Below are 17,851 nucleotides of genomic sequence, written 5' to 3'. Positions count from 1 at the left end.
CACCCCCTGTTAGGAGGGGGAAAGGGTCATCCCCTCATTCCAGGGAGAACGGAATGTCATCCTTAAGGCCTGAGGCAAAAAGGGCCTTATGCTACCTAAAATGATGTAACTACAATTTGACTTGCATTGTTTTATAGGTCTAATGATATTTATTTTATCTCCTGTCAAATCTAATCTTTAGGTCACATGGCTACAGCCAGTGCATGGATCCTTAGTCACGCTGCCAGGTGACATTCGAAGTCAACTTCTGCCCAGAACCGGGCTAATGGTCAGGGAGCAAATCCGGCCTTCTCTTCTACTAGGATGTGAAGGGAGGTCTTTGTTGGAATGGGCTATGCCGGCTTGCCCAGGAGGTCACACCCAAGGAGCTATAGCTTCCGGAAGTCATCACCCTCCACACAGGGAGCAATTGTTTCTAGTAACTGTTATAAGACCTTCCTGGCATGTAAACTATGGAGTGTACTAGCTCCACCAGTTCATGGTCTCCGGTTGTCCCAGGGAGTCGTTTCTAGGTGGGGCCTGTCGTCGGCAGGCAAACAAATATGATGGCCAGGCCATTTTGAAGGCGGAACAGTTGTTCTTGCACAGGGATACGGTTCATTGATCTGCCTGGGGGCAACAAGTCTGGTATGGAGACCGTGATTGCATCAGCTGCAGTTCTCGCAGAGCTAGATAACAGAATCTGGGGAGGCCTGGTTGGTCAGGAAACCTCCCACGCCTGTTGCGGAAGAGGAGTCATGTTGGCCATTAAAAACAGGTAGACAACCTTGGCATCAAGAATATGTGTAGGCGAATTCAGGATGGACTTGGATTGTTTAAACATTTAGCTCAATCCCGGGACAGGAGTACTGCGGTCACTAATGGAAGGCTGGGGTACTCCATTACACGGCCCTGGGGATACGGGGGGTGGGCTGGTATAGGGACCAAGGTATGGCCCGGTTGGCCAAGGCCCACCTCCCAATGGGTGCCAGGGGGAATCCCTGTATTGGGTAGCTCTGGCATGTTTGTTTGGGGGTACAGCTGTTATGCTGGCCCAAGCTCCCTCTGTCTTGAGGGGGCAAGTCAGTTCGCCTTGTAGAAGACAACTTATGGAGAGACCAGCAGGGTGTTGTCCTGGGTCCAAGTCAATAAGTCAATTGAATCAGTCCGCACCACAAGGGCCTGAGGGGTGGTCAATCATGACTCCTTAATTTGATATGAAATCTAACGTATTCAGGTATTAGCTATGGAGTGTATTTGATAGGAGATTTTATGTACTAGATATGCCCATGCGAACACTATGCTGTACTATACGTATTGTGATATTTATGTGAAAAACAAAACATTTGTTGTGTTTATGAATTGTAATAAATATGGACAGAGAATGTGATATTCTCCAGCGCAAGAAACTGGCTTGCATTGGGTCCTTCTTGTATAATTTGCTATTTGAAAGGTGAGTAATTGTATGTCTGGTTGAGATAACACCGGGCTCGCTACGGTCCCTCACCTGTAAAAAAGAGTTTGTGAGCCTCACTGATTGCCAGGTGAACACCCATGTTCCATTATGATCCAAGTAAAGCGAAGCAATATTTTTCTATTTGGGTTTCATATGAGTATTGCTAATCTAACTTCACGTGGTTTCTACTAAAGATGGACATGTTCCGATGTCCAAATTTTATATCTTCCAAGACTTCAAGGTCACAAAACACAAGAAGTAAGAAAAACTCAAAACTAGAATGAACTGAAGGGTTTACATCCTATTTGTGCAAAGCATGATGACTCAGGCTCAAGATTTTTTAACTTTAAAAGAAAGGACAGTGACAAGAAATGTGTTGTGGCACATTGGACACTGCTGATTCACAGAAGATAACCCACAGTGAAGGTGGGGTGGGATCCATACTTGCACTTTGTAAGAAGCACACATGCAGAGCCGCATATTTATTGAAATGAGGGGACTAATGAAAGGATTTCCCTCTATCGTAATACAATTCAGTGAAAACATAAGACTCATTGCAAGACTCAGATCCGCGCACTCTACGTATATATTAATTTCTTTAATGTAAACTTTGGCTCATAGAACCGTGTGAAATGATAATGCTGAAGAGATTCTGAAAACCTGAAGGCATGAAGTTTATGGATTGCCTACATCCTCTTACATCATCCTCCACACTTTTTGGTGTGTTCATCACGGCTGCAGGGTGAACTTGGATGGCTGTTTTAGAACTACGGGTAAATGAGACTCAAAACCTTTTTGGATGCTGTAAAGAGCAAGATGTTGCGGCTTAGACCTTCAGCTAGTGATCATCATGACTTCCCTAGCAAGATAGATGGGCTTAAAACTGACATGACAGCATCGGAACTTTAAAATAAACTGCAGAGAAGGGTTATGTGGTGTCTTGGGCCACCTGCTTTTCCATCCTTTGTATGAAGCCAAGTAGAACCTTCGAACTCGAACCTTAGAATTTAACTTCCAGGAGGGTTATAAGTTCTTCTGAGCCAAGGAAGATCCTGATCAAAAAAGATAGGAAAGGGGCTTATAAACCCTGGCTGATTTGTGTTAAGGCCCAAATGCCTTGAATGATCAAGCACCGATAGTTGCAATTTTATGGAATATGCGCATCCTAGAAGCATATGATGCTCCTACATGACAATGGATGAAGGGAGTGAGTGACTATCTAACTCCAGGACTCGAGACTCGCTGGAGTGGAGTGCTCCTTTCCATGAACACCAGAAAAGCATCTGCAAGGTAGTCTTTGAAAGCATGAAATACCTGTAGCGATACATGTCTGACAAGTGCACAGGTTGCAAAAGGCAAGATGCAGACTCAAAAATCACCACTGGACCTCATCAATGACAGTAAAGCTCACTGTACTGTTTAAATGTTTCATCTGTATTCACAAACATCAGGTAATCACTGAACGGAGGATCACCAACATGTTCTTGAACCTCATGCAGAGCAGATGGTGTCAGAAAAGCACACTCCGTGATGACTGGGTAAAATATCTCTGTCAGACATATCTGCTTTATATACACAATAAGCTACACATGCCCTAGAGATATCCATCTGGCCTCCTTAAATGGGTATCAAGAATTCTTCCATGATTATTACAAGAATATAAAAACAGAGACATCCTAAACACTGGTAGAGGCTATACTTTGAGGAAAGCAGCACAAAAAGACTTTCTTGGCAGAGCCACAAGGCTTCTACTTTCTATGCTCCTGTCAGATGCAGTGAAGGTGCTAGCATCCATCGCTACATGGCCATGACCAAAGGACCTCTTCCCTTCCACTAGGGGCCTGATTACAAGTTGTGTAGATTTAGGTGTGGAGATTCCAGGTGGCCGGATTTAACTATTTTGCCCTGTGTGTCTTTGCCTAAACACACCAATTCAGAGTAATCCCACACAATGGAAAGTACCATACTGTACCAATTTTTTCCTATATGAAATGCAGCAAGATATTCCCTTTTCCATGAGATCGACACTCTGTTCTGAACAGGTGATTAGTGGGAGCCGGGGTGTGGATGCAAGTCAGGGAGTGGAGGCAGGCATGTGGCCTGGCAGCAAGGAGAACTACATGCTCCCCTGTGCCAAAGGAGGTAGTCTAGGCTGGAGCCAGGCTGCAGCCTAAGCCTAAAGTGATTTTACAGGCCAAACTATCTCACTAGTAAAACCAGGTATGGTGTTCCTGCACTTGGAAATTCTACCATTTATAATTGAGAGACCTAGTAGCCACACCCAGGATACTGCTTTGTTCAACATGTAATCAGAACCTAAAAAGTAGAGGTGATTAAGCAGGGCACTTGAAGAGGAATGAGTGGAAATGCAAGCCACTTTATCCACAATGGTTAACATTGAAGGATCCGAATAGGTTATACCGATTAAATGGGCAAAATCTCAGCCACGAGTGAAGTTCACAAAGTTACCAGATGGCCATTGATAGTAAGACAAGAATGCACTCATGATCAGCACTTGAAAAGGGGAGGTACTACTGAGTACTCAGTATCTACACTTCTTTAACGTGGAAGGGATAGTGCTGGCACTTCTCAGCACTGCCCCTGTGCTTTTAATTGGAGACTACCAGTACTTCTCAGCAGCAAATATGTACAGTGAAACAACGGTTACCGTGTATTTCTCTATTTCCACTGCAAACTCTGCCTGTGATAGAAAACACTTGAGAAAAGTAGTTATGATGGAGATTTTGCAACATCTGACACACTTTTAAACAGGATCCTAGTACCCACAAGGAGGTGCTTTTTCTTTATTTAGTTTTTGTTGTGGTCTTGCATATTGCACAACACGTCAGAAGGACATTATAGGGCTTTACAGAACAACTTGGATACCATAACAGAAAAATGAAACAACAGCAGACCGGTAAACCCTTCAGATGGCTTGACAGAGAATCACATGAAAGGGAAAGAGGTAAGACATTCATAACCTCAGTCATAGTTTCTTTGGAATAGGGAGACTATTAGCTTTTTTTTTTTTAAATGGCAATATGGGAGGAGAGAGGGCGGTTCTACGAAAAATAAGTGGGAGGGACTTCTAAATCCTTGAAATGCTCCCTGTTTCATACAGCGTTCTTTTTTAACTATGGGAGACCCAATGAGAAGGGCTTCAGAGTTCCTTGACCCCCACTTCATGCCAGAGATCTTCAGTAAATCAGCTAGATAGGAGTGTGGACAAGTTTATGAAAGGCTTTGTGAGTGATGTTGGCAGTCTTAGTACTACTGCTTCAGTGGGGTGCAACTGAAGAGTTAGCAGGACGAGTGATGTGATAGAATTTCTTCTGCCTAGTAACAAATTGAGCTGCCGTGTATAGCACTGCGCTAAGGGGCTCCAGATGAACGTTAGGGGGCCCGTTAGCCCCTGTAGTCAAGTCTTGAGAGCACTAGTGACAGGACTGCAGTCTTTAAGTCCTGCTCTGGAATGGACTGCCTGATGCCTACAGCAGTCTGAGTTGAAGGCTTGCATTTTTGGCTGTAGCAGAGATTTTTCTCTTGAGGCTCAGCTGGTTGCAGAGGATAAAATCCTGGGATTTGGCATGCTTCACAATAGCTGGTTTGCAATCTTGTGGGGAAAGGCTTCCATTCACTCCTGTGCAGGCAGGTTAGAATTATTTAGTGAGATTAGTAGGAAGTCTGTTTGTTAGGTTAACCAACTTAGATTACTCTAGAGGCCCCCAAGATCCTGTATGGATGGAGACCTGTAATAACCTGCCTTATTTTTCTTTTATATTCTGATGGTGTCAACTGTTTTGTCCCAAAGTTCAGTCTCGATATCCACTTTTTCAGTAAACGTGGATACAGTAGTATACATATTATTAAAAACATGCTAAACAAGTTATCCGTTTAAGTCTAGTTCAGTTCTGCCTCTTCAGTGATGAAACATTCACATTTCAGTTTTATTTGACATGGGACCTAAAGAACTAGCATCATACGTCATTACTGGCAAATAACTGTGAAGATTCTTGAGACAGGATGAAAACAGTACAGAAAGTATTCCCCTACATGGCGCTTAAATGAAATAAACAGTTTTTTTAAATAATTAAAAACGGTTGTTCAGTTTTCTAATTAAAGACGAGTTAGAAAGAGAAACAATTAAGGAATCTGACATTCCTCCACACGAGCAGTGATGTAATACTTGAAGAAATGCTTGGAAACACTCCCTGCCCTGTCCTAGCAGCCCAGATTCAGCTTATCTGCCAGTCTCCTAGGAAAGGGGTACCTCAGAAATGGGAAACGGACTGAGAAGCAGGCGTGTGAAACTGAATACACTGCGAAGGGCAGAGCAGCCAAGCGCTGCAGCGCGAGCCCACGCACCCTGCAACATTGTACGAGGCTCTGTCAGGGGAGTAAACTCGGCTCCCGCAGGCAGGCCTATCACTGGAAGCAACAGAGAGACTTTAATGGAAAGTAAGGCCCTTTACCCAACAACCCTGGAGGGTAATTAAATAATTAAAGAAAAAACGTGGAAGACAAAGCAGCACCTTGGAGAAAATAAAAGGTCCCATAGAAGCTCTTTCTAAAAATCCGTGTGCGGTATAACCACCACAACATACGCCGTTTTTAGACTGGTATGTTACAAAAAACCTAGGTCTACTCTGGTCGAGGAGGACTAGGCTATGTTGCTTCCCACACAGGCCGCACTCACAACCCAAAACCTTGCAACCAGACAAGAACATAAAGCTAAAGCGTTATATCCATCACCTGGGCCCTCTTCTATGTCACTGCCCCTCAAGTGCAGTAACGTTAGAAAAGATAAGTGCAAAAAACCCAGTACCGAAACATTCACCACTAAGGGCAAACTACAAAGTCCTTCTAACCAAGAGTAAAAGGCGCTAATATAGCAGTCATTGACAGATGTCAGCCAGCCTTAGCTGAAATCAGTCAGGCGTGCACCTCACACGATGGGAAACGTAGCATAAAAGTGGCCGAATGGAACACATACTTTGTTTCCTGCAGATGGTGTCACAGGTCCAACAATTATTTGGACCATGTTTAATGAACATCATTGATAGGGGTGGTGGGGGTTGGATGCAAGAGGTTCCAGTGAAGATAACATTCATCCCTCACTCCCGCCGAACATCCACGCCACTCACTTGGAATTGTGTAACTCAAACAAGATTAAAGAGAAATGTAAATTTAGCATGTACTCAAAGCATACTTTAATGTGTGTATTTCACAGGCGAGGTTCAGTTTGGTGAAAAAAAAAAAAAGATATTGAAGAAAAAAAAACAACACAATAAGTACTGAGGTGGATATATTAATACTAGTTCACTTTAAATGTATACAAAAAAACAGCATTTTAACTGGATGAAAATGAAATACAAATAGATACCTGGGATTTAGGAACGCTAGATCAGATATACTGGTGGGAAAATAAGGTGTGTTATGGTAGGCACAAACTAGACATGTAGGTTTTCCATCACCTGGTAAGTGTACCTCTCAAATGGGTGTGTGGCATAGTTTTCGCTGCACAAATAAACCCTTTTGAAGATCACATTTTGACTAAATGATTTAAAGATCAATGGCATATATCTGCATACAGTACTGAGAGCAAGAGTTCAGGTTAGTGGCACAGGATTTCCAAAATGGAGGTGGGGAACGGTTGAGGCTTTGCAACCTGAATATCAGACAATCTATGCATCTTCACTTATGTGCCATGTGGACTCCACTATAGAATATGAACAATAAAATAAAACAAGATTGTCAAGATTAGCAAAGTGGATCTTTTTATCCAGCTTGGAAGAATGAAAGGCTGAGTTGGCCTCGTGAAAGTGGGACCTGTGACATTCACACACACAGGCATTTAGAGTGTGTGAGCAAGATACTAAGAAATGCTTCTGGCAAAACAAAATAATCCAAAAATCCACTGATCTTAAAAGAACAATATTTAAATCCGTACTTTTTTAAAATAGGGAGATTTAGAAAATCTCAAATCTGTGTCTATTGAAAGGCCTTCCAATTAAAGAGGATTTTCCATAATGAGCTGCTGTAGCATGAAGAACACATTGTGCTATGTGAAGCTTACTGTCACACGCATTACAAAGATTAGCAGTTATGCTGCTACTGGCAAAGGAGCTCTCCCGATGAAGGGGGGTATATTCTCCCACTCCTCCCAGTGCTTCTGCTCCCAATTAATAGTTGGCCCAAGCGACCATGTGTGTATCAAACAGCCCAATTTAAAACGTTTGGCTTTAGCGGTGTGCAGGTGTATACACTACTGTTTGTGCAGCTCTGCTGAACGTGATGGGGGGTATAAAAGCATGATAGACTGAAAGCAGGGAAACATCGTCCCCGGTTTGACACTTCAATGTGAAATTGCTTAGGGGCACAAATAGCAATTATTGCAACCAGACTGTAACAATGCCGCATTCTCCTTCAGAAATGTTTTTTTTTCTTCTTTTATCTACATTCTCCAGCCAGCAATATATCCACCAGCCTGACAACATTTGTAGCACAGGCAAAATACCAACAAAAGGATACACAGTAAGACAGACAAGAACATATCCATAGCATTGCCGAAAGGCACTAAATGACAACAAAGGGTTGGACACTTCAGAATACAAAAACGAAAAAAAAGGAGAAAAAAAACAAATGCACCGCGCCTGGAACTTTACTGGCTTTTGGATAAAAGAAGTAGGGGGGTCAACAAAAACTTGCATCTAGTGACTGAGGTTCAAGGGGTAAAATGCAAGTAACTAACCATACTTAACAGTCAGATCAGTCAAATAACAGGTCTATGTGTTATTATATGTAAACACAGGTGGTTAGACATAGTTATAGTAAAGTCACTGGAATTATGTGAGTCAGTGGCTTCGGTGTTTTCTCCATAATTATAGATTTGCCACTCGACCCATCATGTACTGCAAAATTTCATAATTTTACCCCCAAAAAATTGTTTCTAGCTCAAACGGATCAACCGTTACTAAAAACATAACACATTTTGCTGCACAGTAGAAGGCCCTGAGCAAATGTTTACCAGTCACATTTCAGTTGTGTATTGCTGTATTTTGGAGTTAAACTAGTAAAGATGAGATGGAACCTTTCTTAAGACAGTGTTGACGTGTCGAATTGTATAAATAATGAAGTAACACTATCACAAAATGTGCCACATTACGTCACATAATATTCCTGTTCTTGCTGCATGATTTAGTCAACACTGCCATATAATTTAGTCCACCACGGCAGACATTTTTAATTTTTCTGTTCTGCCAAATGCATTTGCAAAAAAAAAAATATAATGAAAAAAAAAAGTTCCATGGCCCTCCCTTTTTTGTCTAGTGTGACACTTTATGCAATAGAAATTGGTCACTGATGGATTTGTGTATTGCAACACAAGATTAGTGTTACACTTTGTGTGATCATTAACTATAGTGCAAGACTGGATACATAGCAATCAAGCATGTGGGTGCCTTAAGTAGGAGTTCACCAACAAGATACATCAGTATTTTCCTTGGGGATTCCTTACCCAGAAGTGCGCATGACAGTTGACCATCATAGTCCTCTCAATGAGCTCGTCCGGGCACTCCAGCAGGTGGTGGCCAGACACTACACCTGCGTTGTTCAGCAGTAGAAAGACATCTCCCACCTCTCTTCGGACCTGCTCAGCACATTCGTACACACTCTCACGCCGGCCCACATCACATGTGTAGGTGTAGACCTCCAGGTTGTGGCAGGGAGTAACCTCTTCCTCCACCACAGCACCCCTGATGGCAGCCTCAGATGCTGTAAAGGGGAAATTTGTGTAGTCACTAAGAGAAATAACATGCTTCGTAGTCGTGAGTTAATCAACTCCACTAGATAATGCATTGATACATGTTACAAGGGAAACAAACATGAGCATGAAGGAAATCCACAAACAAATATAACATTTAAAGTGCGAAAAGAACAGTAGCACTGCACATAAAACATGATCATACACTGGGTCCGTCTTACAGTTCTTTCACACATTGACCAAACATATATATTACTTCTACATGCTCTTGGCGTGTTCTTAATGAAAAGCCATAGGGTCCAAATGTACAACGGAGGTGGGCTTCTGTCATTGTATAGTTTTTTTTTAGCTTATGTCAGAAAAAATGTTGCATGAAAGCAGTTCACAATTTATATAAGAAAAATGCCAGAGACCAAAGTTTTTCTCAGAAGCCAGTGTTGTCAATATTGAGGTTGTGCATATCAAAACTTCCCTAGTGTTTTTTCACCTCATGCCTCTTTCAACCACCACCATACACTTCGTGCCCATTTATCTCACTCTTGCATGTTCTTTCTTCCCTGTTCTCTCTTTGTCGTTGTTTTCTCGTATTTCTCTTCTCCCTTTTGTGCCTCTCTCACTCTCAAAGAGATCAAAGTCTGAGCATCAAAAATAAGTCCCAGAGCCGAAAAATAGTGCCAGGCCAAAAATAGTGCCCACCCAAATTAAGCACTGCATAACAGTAAACAAACACAAGACAACAATGAAAAGCAAAGGGGCACCAGGAGCAAGAAAGCAGACAAGTAGTGAGCAAGAGATCCTAACTCCAGTAGGGGCACAGTGCAAACACCAAGCTCAACTACAAAGGCACAGAGACAGCCAGTTGCCACTAGGAAGGTATTAAGAGAGAAAAGGCACCACTACACATGAATTGAGAAAGCCAGGCAAACTCTTCGTGGAGAACAGCAACACCACCAGGCTCCACTAACGATACAGAGAGAAAGCCTGGTTTTCCCACTGTTGGTGGGCACCTTGCACATCATTTAAAAGAGACAGTACCCTGCGTTGAAAATTGCTGGAGAAAAGCAACATTCAAAGTGATTTTTCGATCTAAAAATGAAGGGCAAAGACTTCTGAACTATTTAGCAGTAAAGAAATCAAATTTTCAACACGTTCTGCGTGATGTTATCACATGTCCTCACACTCTCCTCAGAAAACCTCACAAACGTTCCATAATCATTAGGCTAGTTCTCCAGAACCTGCTGCAAAACGTGCTATTCATTTAGGGACTATTCAGGATCAATAATGCACTCAAGACGTTTGGCAACATAGCATTACAGCCAACAATGAAGGATCTTTTAGTTACTGGCAGGAGAGGACTACTGTGTAAAATAGCATTTCTCTCCATCCCAAATGTCCTTTCACTGGGGCAGTTGAACATTTGCAACATTGCCAGATTACGTGCATCAGAAACAAAGAGAGCCACTGTGAAGAATGGGGAGATATTGGACACTGAAGCTCGCAAGCTTCTATTTCTCGATGACAACATTTGAAACCACTACGGTGCGGAGCCAAAGAAAGCCGCATAGAGCATTTGAGATTCAAACTTGCTGTCCCTAATGCTAGTCACAAATATTTGTACTGGAGACAGCTGGAATATCTTCGAGGTGATCATAGACAACTGTGATTTATCACGGTTTATAATATACAAGATGGAACCACAGCACTCAATTAAGTTTCAAAATAATACAATCAACAATAAAAGTGTCACAAATGTTCCAGTCTGTTCCAGCCTCTTTAATCGATGAATGCCATATTCTTTGTATACATTGGATTGGTATTGTCAGTTTCAATCAAGGGCGAACAATCCTTCATATAACAACTCACGTTCATAGAGATCATTGACTATGAGTCCAAAGAAGCTTGTCGTTTAAAGCACCCAAGATTTTAAATAGAAGTACTTGGGCTATTACCAGAGACCATGATAAGTCTGTCTAACACCAGATCAGCGTGCAATGTGACCGTGTCACAGGAGTCCTTTCTTTGGACTCATAACAAAGGGTCTCTATAAACTTTACTGCATATGAACAGCTACGTAATATGTGGATGTTGCTACTTTGCTTTCTGCCATAGTCTATTTTTTGCTACTTGCTGCCTTGAAAAAGTCACGTCATGACGAAACACATGTTGGCTGTTGATGAGTTGTTTTATCAAGGATTGTTTGTCCTTGATTGAAACTGACAATACCATTCAAACGTATAAGAAGAATATGGCATTCATCGATTAAAGAGACTGGAACATTTGTGACACTTTTATTGTAGATTGTATTATACTGAAACGTATTTGAGCGCTTTGGTTCCATCTTGTATATTGCTTTGTATGTACAGGATCAGTACATGGTCATGCCTTGGGGTAGTAAGGCATTGATAACCATTCAGTACCTTTCCTAAAACGGTTTTGGATCAACATTATTATATACCAGGTATGTACTGCTTGACACTATATAGGATGTGCAGTTGATATACTGCTACTACCCTTCTTGTTTTTGTATTGCAGTTATCAAGGTTTGCTCAAGTGAATCTGGAAGTTGGTCAATTAGCATTTATGTTAATAAGGTATAAAGAGAATGGCATAAGTCTAAGATGCCCTCAATAGATCTCAAGAGTAGTAACCGAGTCACTCTTTTTGGAAAATGCACATTTCAAAGTTGGCAGTCAGGAGAGGTGTGGACATCAGCAATCACAGACTTCCAAGGTAGCAAACTTTAACTGTGCCAAAGGGGCAAAGCTGATTGAAAACATGGTGTATTTAATAAGGGACTGTCAAGGTTATCACAAGTAGCATGTTTTAGACATGGATAATCTTGTTCAAACAGAACTTAATAAACCTCCCAAAAAATAGCGAGGTTGTTTCACAGAAACATCAACACTGTCGAGATCTGCCCTCTAGGACGAGTTATTACGACTACCCAATGCCTACACTGGACAGTGGGATGTGTGTAAACTTCCTAAAGCTCACACAGTAGACAAGCTTACACAGAGGTGTTTATGCTAGCCCAAGCACACACTTTATTTGTAACAGCATTAGTGATTAAATCAGAAATGTTTTACAACAGAAGGGATGATCGGTACATCGAACAAGAGTTGGTGGGGTGGTTAACATTAATCCAACAAGTACATTCGAGAATGGGTTCAATACACCACGAATAGGTGTTATGACTATCTAAAACCCAACAATGTGCAATGGGTGTGAAGACTACGCTAAATCCACTGAATGTGTCGTTCTGTGATTCGTTGTTTTTTTCTTTTCATATGCTATGGGCCTTTCATAGTATCAGTATTTCATTGCCTCTCTCTTCATAAAGTCTCAGTCAAATTTAGCATATGCTTTAGCTACCTACTGCTTCTCTCTCTATCCACTGAGGGTTTTTGGCAAAGAAACAGAGAGACATATTCTGCTAGTAGTTTGTAAGTCTATCCAAAGCCCATGTTGGACAACTATCCAAAGCCCAGAGTATACAAGGAGATTGATAGACCACCCAAAGTGTGTGCATGAAGTTTGTACGTCCGCCCAGAGTTTGCAAGTTGGTTGGATGACCACCAAATGCCCCGGGTGTGCACAGAGGTTGGACAACCGCCCAAAGCCCATAGTGTGCAGGGAGGTTCAACAACTGCCCACAATGTGCGCACAGGATGGACAAGTGCTCAAAGCCCACAGTCAGTGTGTGCAGAGGTTGGGAGACCCCCCTCCCCCGAAAGAGAACACAGTGTATGCAGAGGTTGGACAACCCACACAAAGCTCAGAGTGTGAGTGGAGGTTGGACAACCGCCCAAAGCCCTCAGTGTGGGCTGAGGTTGGGCAACCTCCCAAGGTCTACGGTGTGGGTGGAGGTTGGATGACCAACTAAAGCATGTCTGCGGATGTTGAATGACTGCCCGTTGTGAGAGGACATTGGGCGACCATCCAAAGCCCACAATGTGCAAGGAGGTTGGACAACCACTCAAAGCCAGCAGTGTGCAAGGTGGCTGGACAACCACCGAAAACCCTCATGTTGTGGTGTTTGAAGGCTGCTCAATGCCCTTGGTCTGCAAGGAAAGTGTGGAATATTGCCCAAAGGACACAATTTGTTTGGAAAGTAGAACTGTCTAAAGCCAGTATTGTGAAAAAAGGTTGGAAAACTCCTTGTAGTATACAGTGAGAAAGAACGTTGGAAGACTCCTCATGGAATACAGTGAGCAAGGAAGGTGGAATGCTGCCTAAATATTAAAGTGTGTACAGAAGGTTAAGAATGCCTAAAGCGTAAAGTGTGCACAGAAAGGGAAGCCTTCTTAAAGTCAACAGTGCATTGAGCAACCGCCCAAAGCCCACAATGTGTGGGGAGGTTTTAATAGTGCCCTAATCCCACATTTGAAGACTCCTTAAAGCCAACAGTGCGCAAGTTGGTTGGATGGCCAGCCAAAAACCCCAGTCTGTGATTTGGCTGACTGACCCCCAAAGCCCTCATGGTCTGAGGTCTGAAGAATGCCTAAAGCTTGCAGTCTGCAAGGACAATAAAAGACTGGCCACAGGAACAATGTTTGAAGAAAGAGTAACTACCTCGGAGTGCCCTCATTCTGTAAGGAATGTGGAATACTGCCCTAAGGGCACAATGCATGAAGAAAGAGGAATTGAGTAAAGCCAACAGTGTGCAAGAACTTTGGAAGACCCCTCTAGGCACAGAGTAAGCAAGGAAGGTGGAACACTGCCAAAAGCCCACACTGAGTGAGGATTGTGAAAAACTGCCCAAAATCCAAAGCGTGCAAGTATGGTGAAAGGCTGCCTGAAGCGTTCAGTTTGCAAGAAAAGTTGAAGATTGCCCAAAGGCCACAATGTGAAACAAAGTTGGAAGACTGCCCGACTTGTACAGTGTGCAAGGAGGGTGGAGGATTACTCAAAGTCTCCAGTAAGCGAGAAAAGTGGAAAACTGCTCAAAAAATTACTACGAGCAAGGAAATTAGAAAACTGCCCAAATACCTACACTGAGCGAAAAAGATACAAGACTGCCCAAAACCCTAAAGTGAGCTGTGAAGCTAGAAGACTGTTCAAAATCCACAGTATGCAAGACTGACTTGAGTCTGCCCAAAGCCCAGGGTGTACAGAGGGTGAAAGGATGCCCACAGTGTGCAAGGATGTGTGTGATGTGCAAGGGGGATTTAAGACTACCCAGAGCCAGAGTGCAAGGAGGTTGGAAGACTGACCAAAGCCTACACTGGACAAGGAAGGTGAAAGACTGTCTAAACCCTGCTGTGTAAGACTCTAGTGTCTAAAGAAAGGTCCAAAACAAACACTTCATAAAACTCAGGAAAACATTTCTGCAAAAACACTGTTGAGCAGTGGTTCCCAACCTTTTGATTTCTGTGGACCCCCACTTTATCATTACTGGAACCCAGGGACCCCCACTGAATCATTATTGGAAGCAGTGACACCCCCAATGCGTCATTACTGAAAGCTGGGGACCAAATCTGTTAATATTATGTAATTTTCTAAGCAGTCGCGGACCCCCTGAGGAGGCTTCATAGACCCCCAGGATCCCAGGACCACAGGTTGGGAACCACTGCTGTAGAGAAAACCTCATTTTGTGTAGACCTCCTAAGACCCAAAATGCATCTCTTGCGCTTGGCAGTGTCATCTATTTGAGGGCTTTCCACGCTGATCTTCAGGTTTTTCAAGGACAGTCGTAATGATATCTACCTCTGGGGAATTTGTGATCAGAGTCAGGAAGATGATCAACTCATGAGTTCAAAGACATGAGTGAGCTGTGTAAAATAGATGACCCTTCGAAGCAAGAAGAGTCCCTTTTCCAATGGCAAAACTGAGATAAATCTCTATGGTATGTATATGATGTCCGTTTATGCAATGGGCTGCACTGCGTTGTGCCAACTGTGTTATGGGCAGGGAATTGGTGGCACAGTGCAGACTTGTGGGTGGTGGTATAAAGTTCTCTTTGCGGCAATGTGGTTTGTGGGCAGCAAAGTACAGCAAGGCCAACAACTATGCCGTGAGGATGTGTAAGGTAAAGCAGTTACAATTGGCACCACACGAGTGCGGCTCAATGATGGGAAACAAGGCATCATAGCTGGTGGAAGACAGTGGGGAGCAAAGGTGTTTATGTGCCAGTTCAAGGCAATGTAACTAGATTATGTCAGTGCCGAGTTCATTTCTGTGCCTTTTGCCTAGCAGATGCAAGCGGCAGTACATTGTGTGTCTAAACAGGACACGCTGCCTTGTGGATCGAAGAGCAATCTACAATCGAGCTGTGGATTTAGTCAGAGCAGCAAAAGAAACTCCTGCTTACTAAACACGATGTAAGTGTTTCTAGCACGTCATAAATATAATTTCACAAGTTGTGCAAATATTCACGTGTTTACCACAGCATGTTACCACGGCAGTGACATGGTGTGCCTTCGGTGATCTTCTAACCTAGGTCATTTCATGGAGGTGGGAGTTCTTGTAACATACTAAGTGGCTGAATACATGATTCCGGACAGGTCCGTTCTCCGAGCAGCAGTCACGGTAGAACCAAACAAGGCGCTTGGTGGCACTACCGAACAAATCTCACTATGCCGCAGGCGGTGGTTTCATATCACCCTGATAATATTCTCTCCGATACTTCCAGTACGAAGTATAAAAGGGCGCTTTGTGCAGTTTAACGTATTGTGAGTCGGCGCATGGGCATTGTGGCTAGTGGATGCAGCCTGTGGTGACTGAGATTGTTACTTGGGTGTATGTACAATATGTACTGCCTGGTTCAGTGTGGTACGTGGATCTTGCGCGACATCTGATTTGGACAAGAGGATGGCTGCGCCGAATCGTGGTGATGACCATGAGTGAACGACCAAGATGCTACTAAATGAAGCCCATACATTTTGTTCCCGGACGCTCTGTTCTAGATGGATTACTCTAAAATACAAGTGGTCGGTCTGAACCAAATGTCAATCAATGTGACTTGTTATAAGCGTGCCCAATGTGTGGTAGAGCGAGTTGTGGTAGATACCGCACACTAACCCTGGCACATTGCGCTGTGGGCGCAGACTCACTGCCCTCTAACAGTTAGCGCGTCCTGAACGTTCTCCGGCTTCCACTGTGATATCTTGCATTTTGTGCGCCGGTGCTAGACAAAGCGCCCGGTCAGTGAAGGGTACCCCGGGGATGTTAACAGACCGAAGGGTTTTTGTCGTCACATAACTAGCAAGTGGTTTGTGTGCCATGCGCCGGCATTGTGTAATGCAGCATGCAGTCTGCTGTTGCGGGCCAGTGTTCTTTCAGTAGAGTGCGATCGGCCAGACATGCCTCATGGGTGCAGTGTTATATAACACTACCCTTGGTCCCTAATTATCCCTGGGCTTCCCTTGTGTTTTACAACTCATGGGTGCACTGTGGCGTGACGGCATCGATGCCTTTGAGTGTCGTTGAAGTTTCCAGTAGATGCAGTAACTCGTGTGGCCCCTGCCAGGAGCCGTGGCTTGTGGTAGGCTGTGCGTCTGCCCATAGATAGGAATATCATATGTACCTACTAAGGCTGGCACAATGAACTGCATACCTACAGTGAAAATCATACCTAAGCACAGCAGGCAGCATTGTTGCGGCAGGTGTTGTGTTAGTATGCAGGAAAAATGTTGTATAAGTGAAGGTTGGCTTGCACGTGTCAATGTGCCCTGTGGCAATAATAGTGTTTTTCGGCTTGTGCAAGGCAGAATGAATGTCCTGGTTAGAGCGGCGCGGCCTGTGTACAATGCGGTGTGGTTTGTGCATGCATTTGGTTAGAGGGAGTGCAGTGTGACACGAGTGGCAGAATTACTCGTCTCCTGTGCCAGGCAGCGTGGTCTGTGGCACGCTTTGTATGTCAGTGCATGGCGGAGAGTGCCAGAGGTGAAGAGTCCCACGAGTCACGCAGTGTTACTTGTGTGCCCTGCGTTAGGTGGCGTGGCTTGGGACACTTGCTATGTGCCAGTGCATGGCAATGTGAATGGGGGCAGAGTCCTATGTGACTGGCAGTTACTAGCGTGCCCTTTCGTAAGACGTGCGGTTTGTGGCATGCACAAGGCAGCACACGGCCCTTACCTTGCAGCTGAGCGTCGCTGGCCTGGATGTCCCGGTACACGGCCCGCACCAGCTCGGCCGTCTCCTCGTTACTCTGGCTGTTGATGTCCCACAGCACCAGCACTGCCCTGCGCCGGGCCAGCTCCAGGGCGAAGAGGCGACCCAGGCTGCCGCCAGCGCCCGTCACCAGGCACAGCTTGCCCGCCACGCTCTTCTCCTTGGGCCGCACCAGCCAGCGACCCGCAGCCTGCACGAAGGCCCAGAGCACCTTCAGGGAGACCAGCAGCAGCTCCAGCAGGATGTTCATCCCGACAGGCGGAGAGGGAAGATCGCCTCCAAGTACAGCAAACACTGTGCCTGAGCACTGCCCCGGGGTGCCCTAGAGTTAACCTGACCAGCCCGACCTCCTGAATCCACCGGGAGATTCCCGGACCTTGGACTGGTCCCCTTCTCCTGACTGAGCTTCTTAAAATCAGTCAGCCTCCGCCTCTGCTAGCACTCTTAACTACTTCAAGAACTGGAAACAGAGAGGGCCGATGGGGAAAGCTGGTTTATACTGACTGACAGACCATGGGCGATGCTGGGAGGTGCTGCTGCCT

The 17,851-nt window shown here is 44.2% G+C and overlaps 1 protein-coding gene across 1 annotated transcript in view; it reads right to left on the bottom strand.

The window, feature by feature from the left end:
* Window positions 1-17,772, bottom strand: part of RDH10 (retinol dehydrogenase 10) — an 83,766-nt gene extending 65,994 nt beyond the window's left edge. Inside the window, exons 1-2 of the mRNA XM_069220360.1 lie at window positions 17,274-17,772; window positions 8,952-9,208 (exon numbers count right to left, since the gene is read on the bottom strand). Coding sequence (XP_069076461.1) covers window positions 8,952-9,208; window positions 17,274-17,559 — 543 coding nt within the window. The 5' untranslated portion in view covers window positions 17,560-17,772. The remainder of the gene's footprint in view (window positions 1-8,951; window positions 9,209-17,273) is intronic.
* Window positions 17,773-17,851: the final 79 nt, after the last annotated feature.

Source organism: Pleurodeles waltl, chromosome 2_2 (genome assembly GCF_031143425.1).
Source record: "Pleurodeles waltl isolate 20211129_DDA chromosome 2_2, aPleWal1.hap1.20221129, whole genome shotgun sequence".
NCBI lineage: Eukaryota > Metazoa > Chordata > Amphibia > Caudata > Salamandridae > Pleurodeles > Pleurodeles waltl.
Note: the sequence above shows the minus strand (reverse complement) of the source record. Positions and strands in the feature narration are given on the sequence as shown.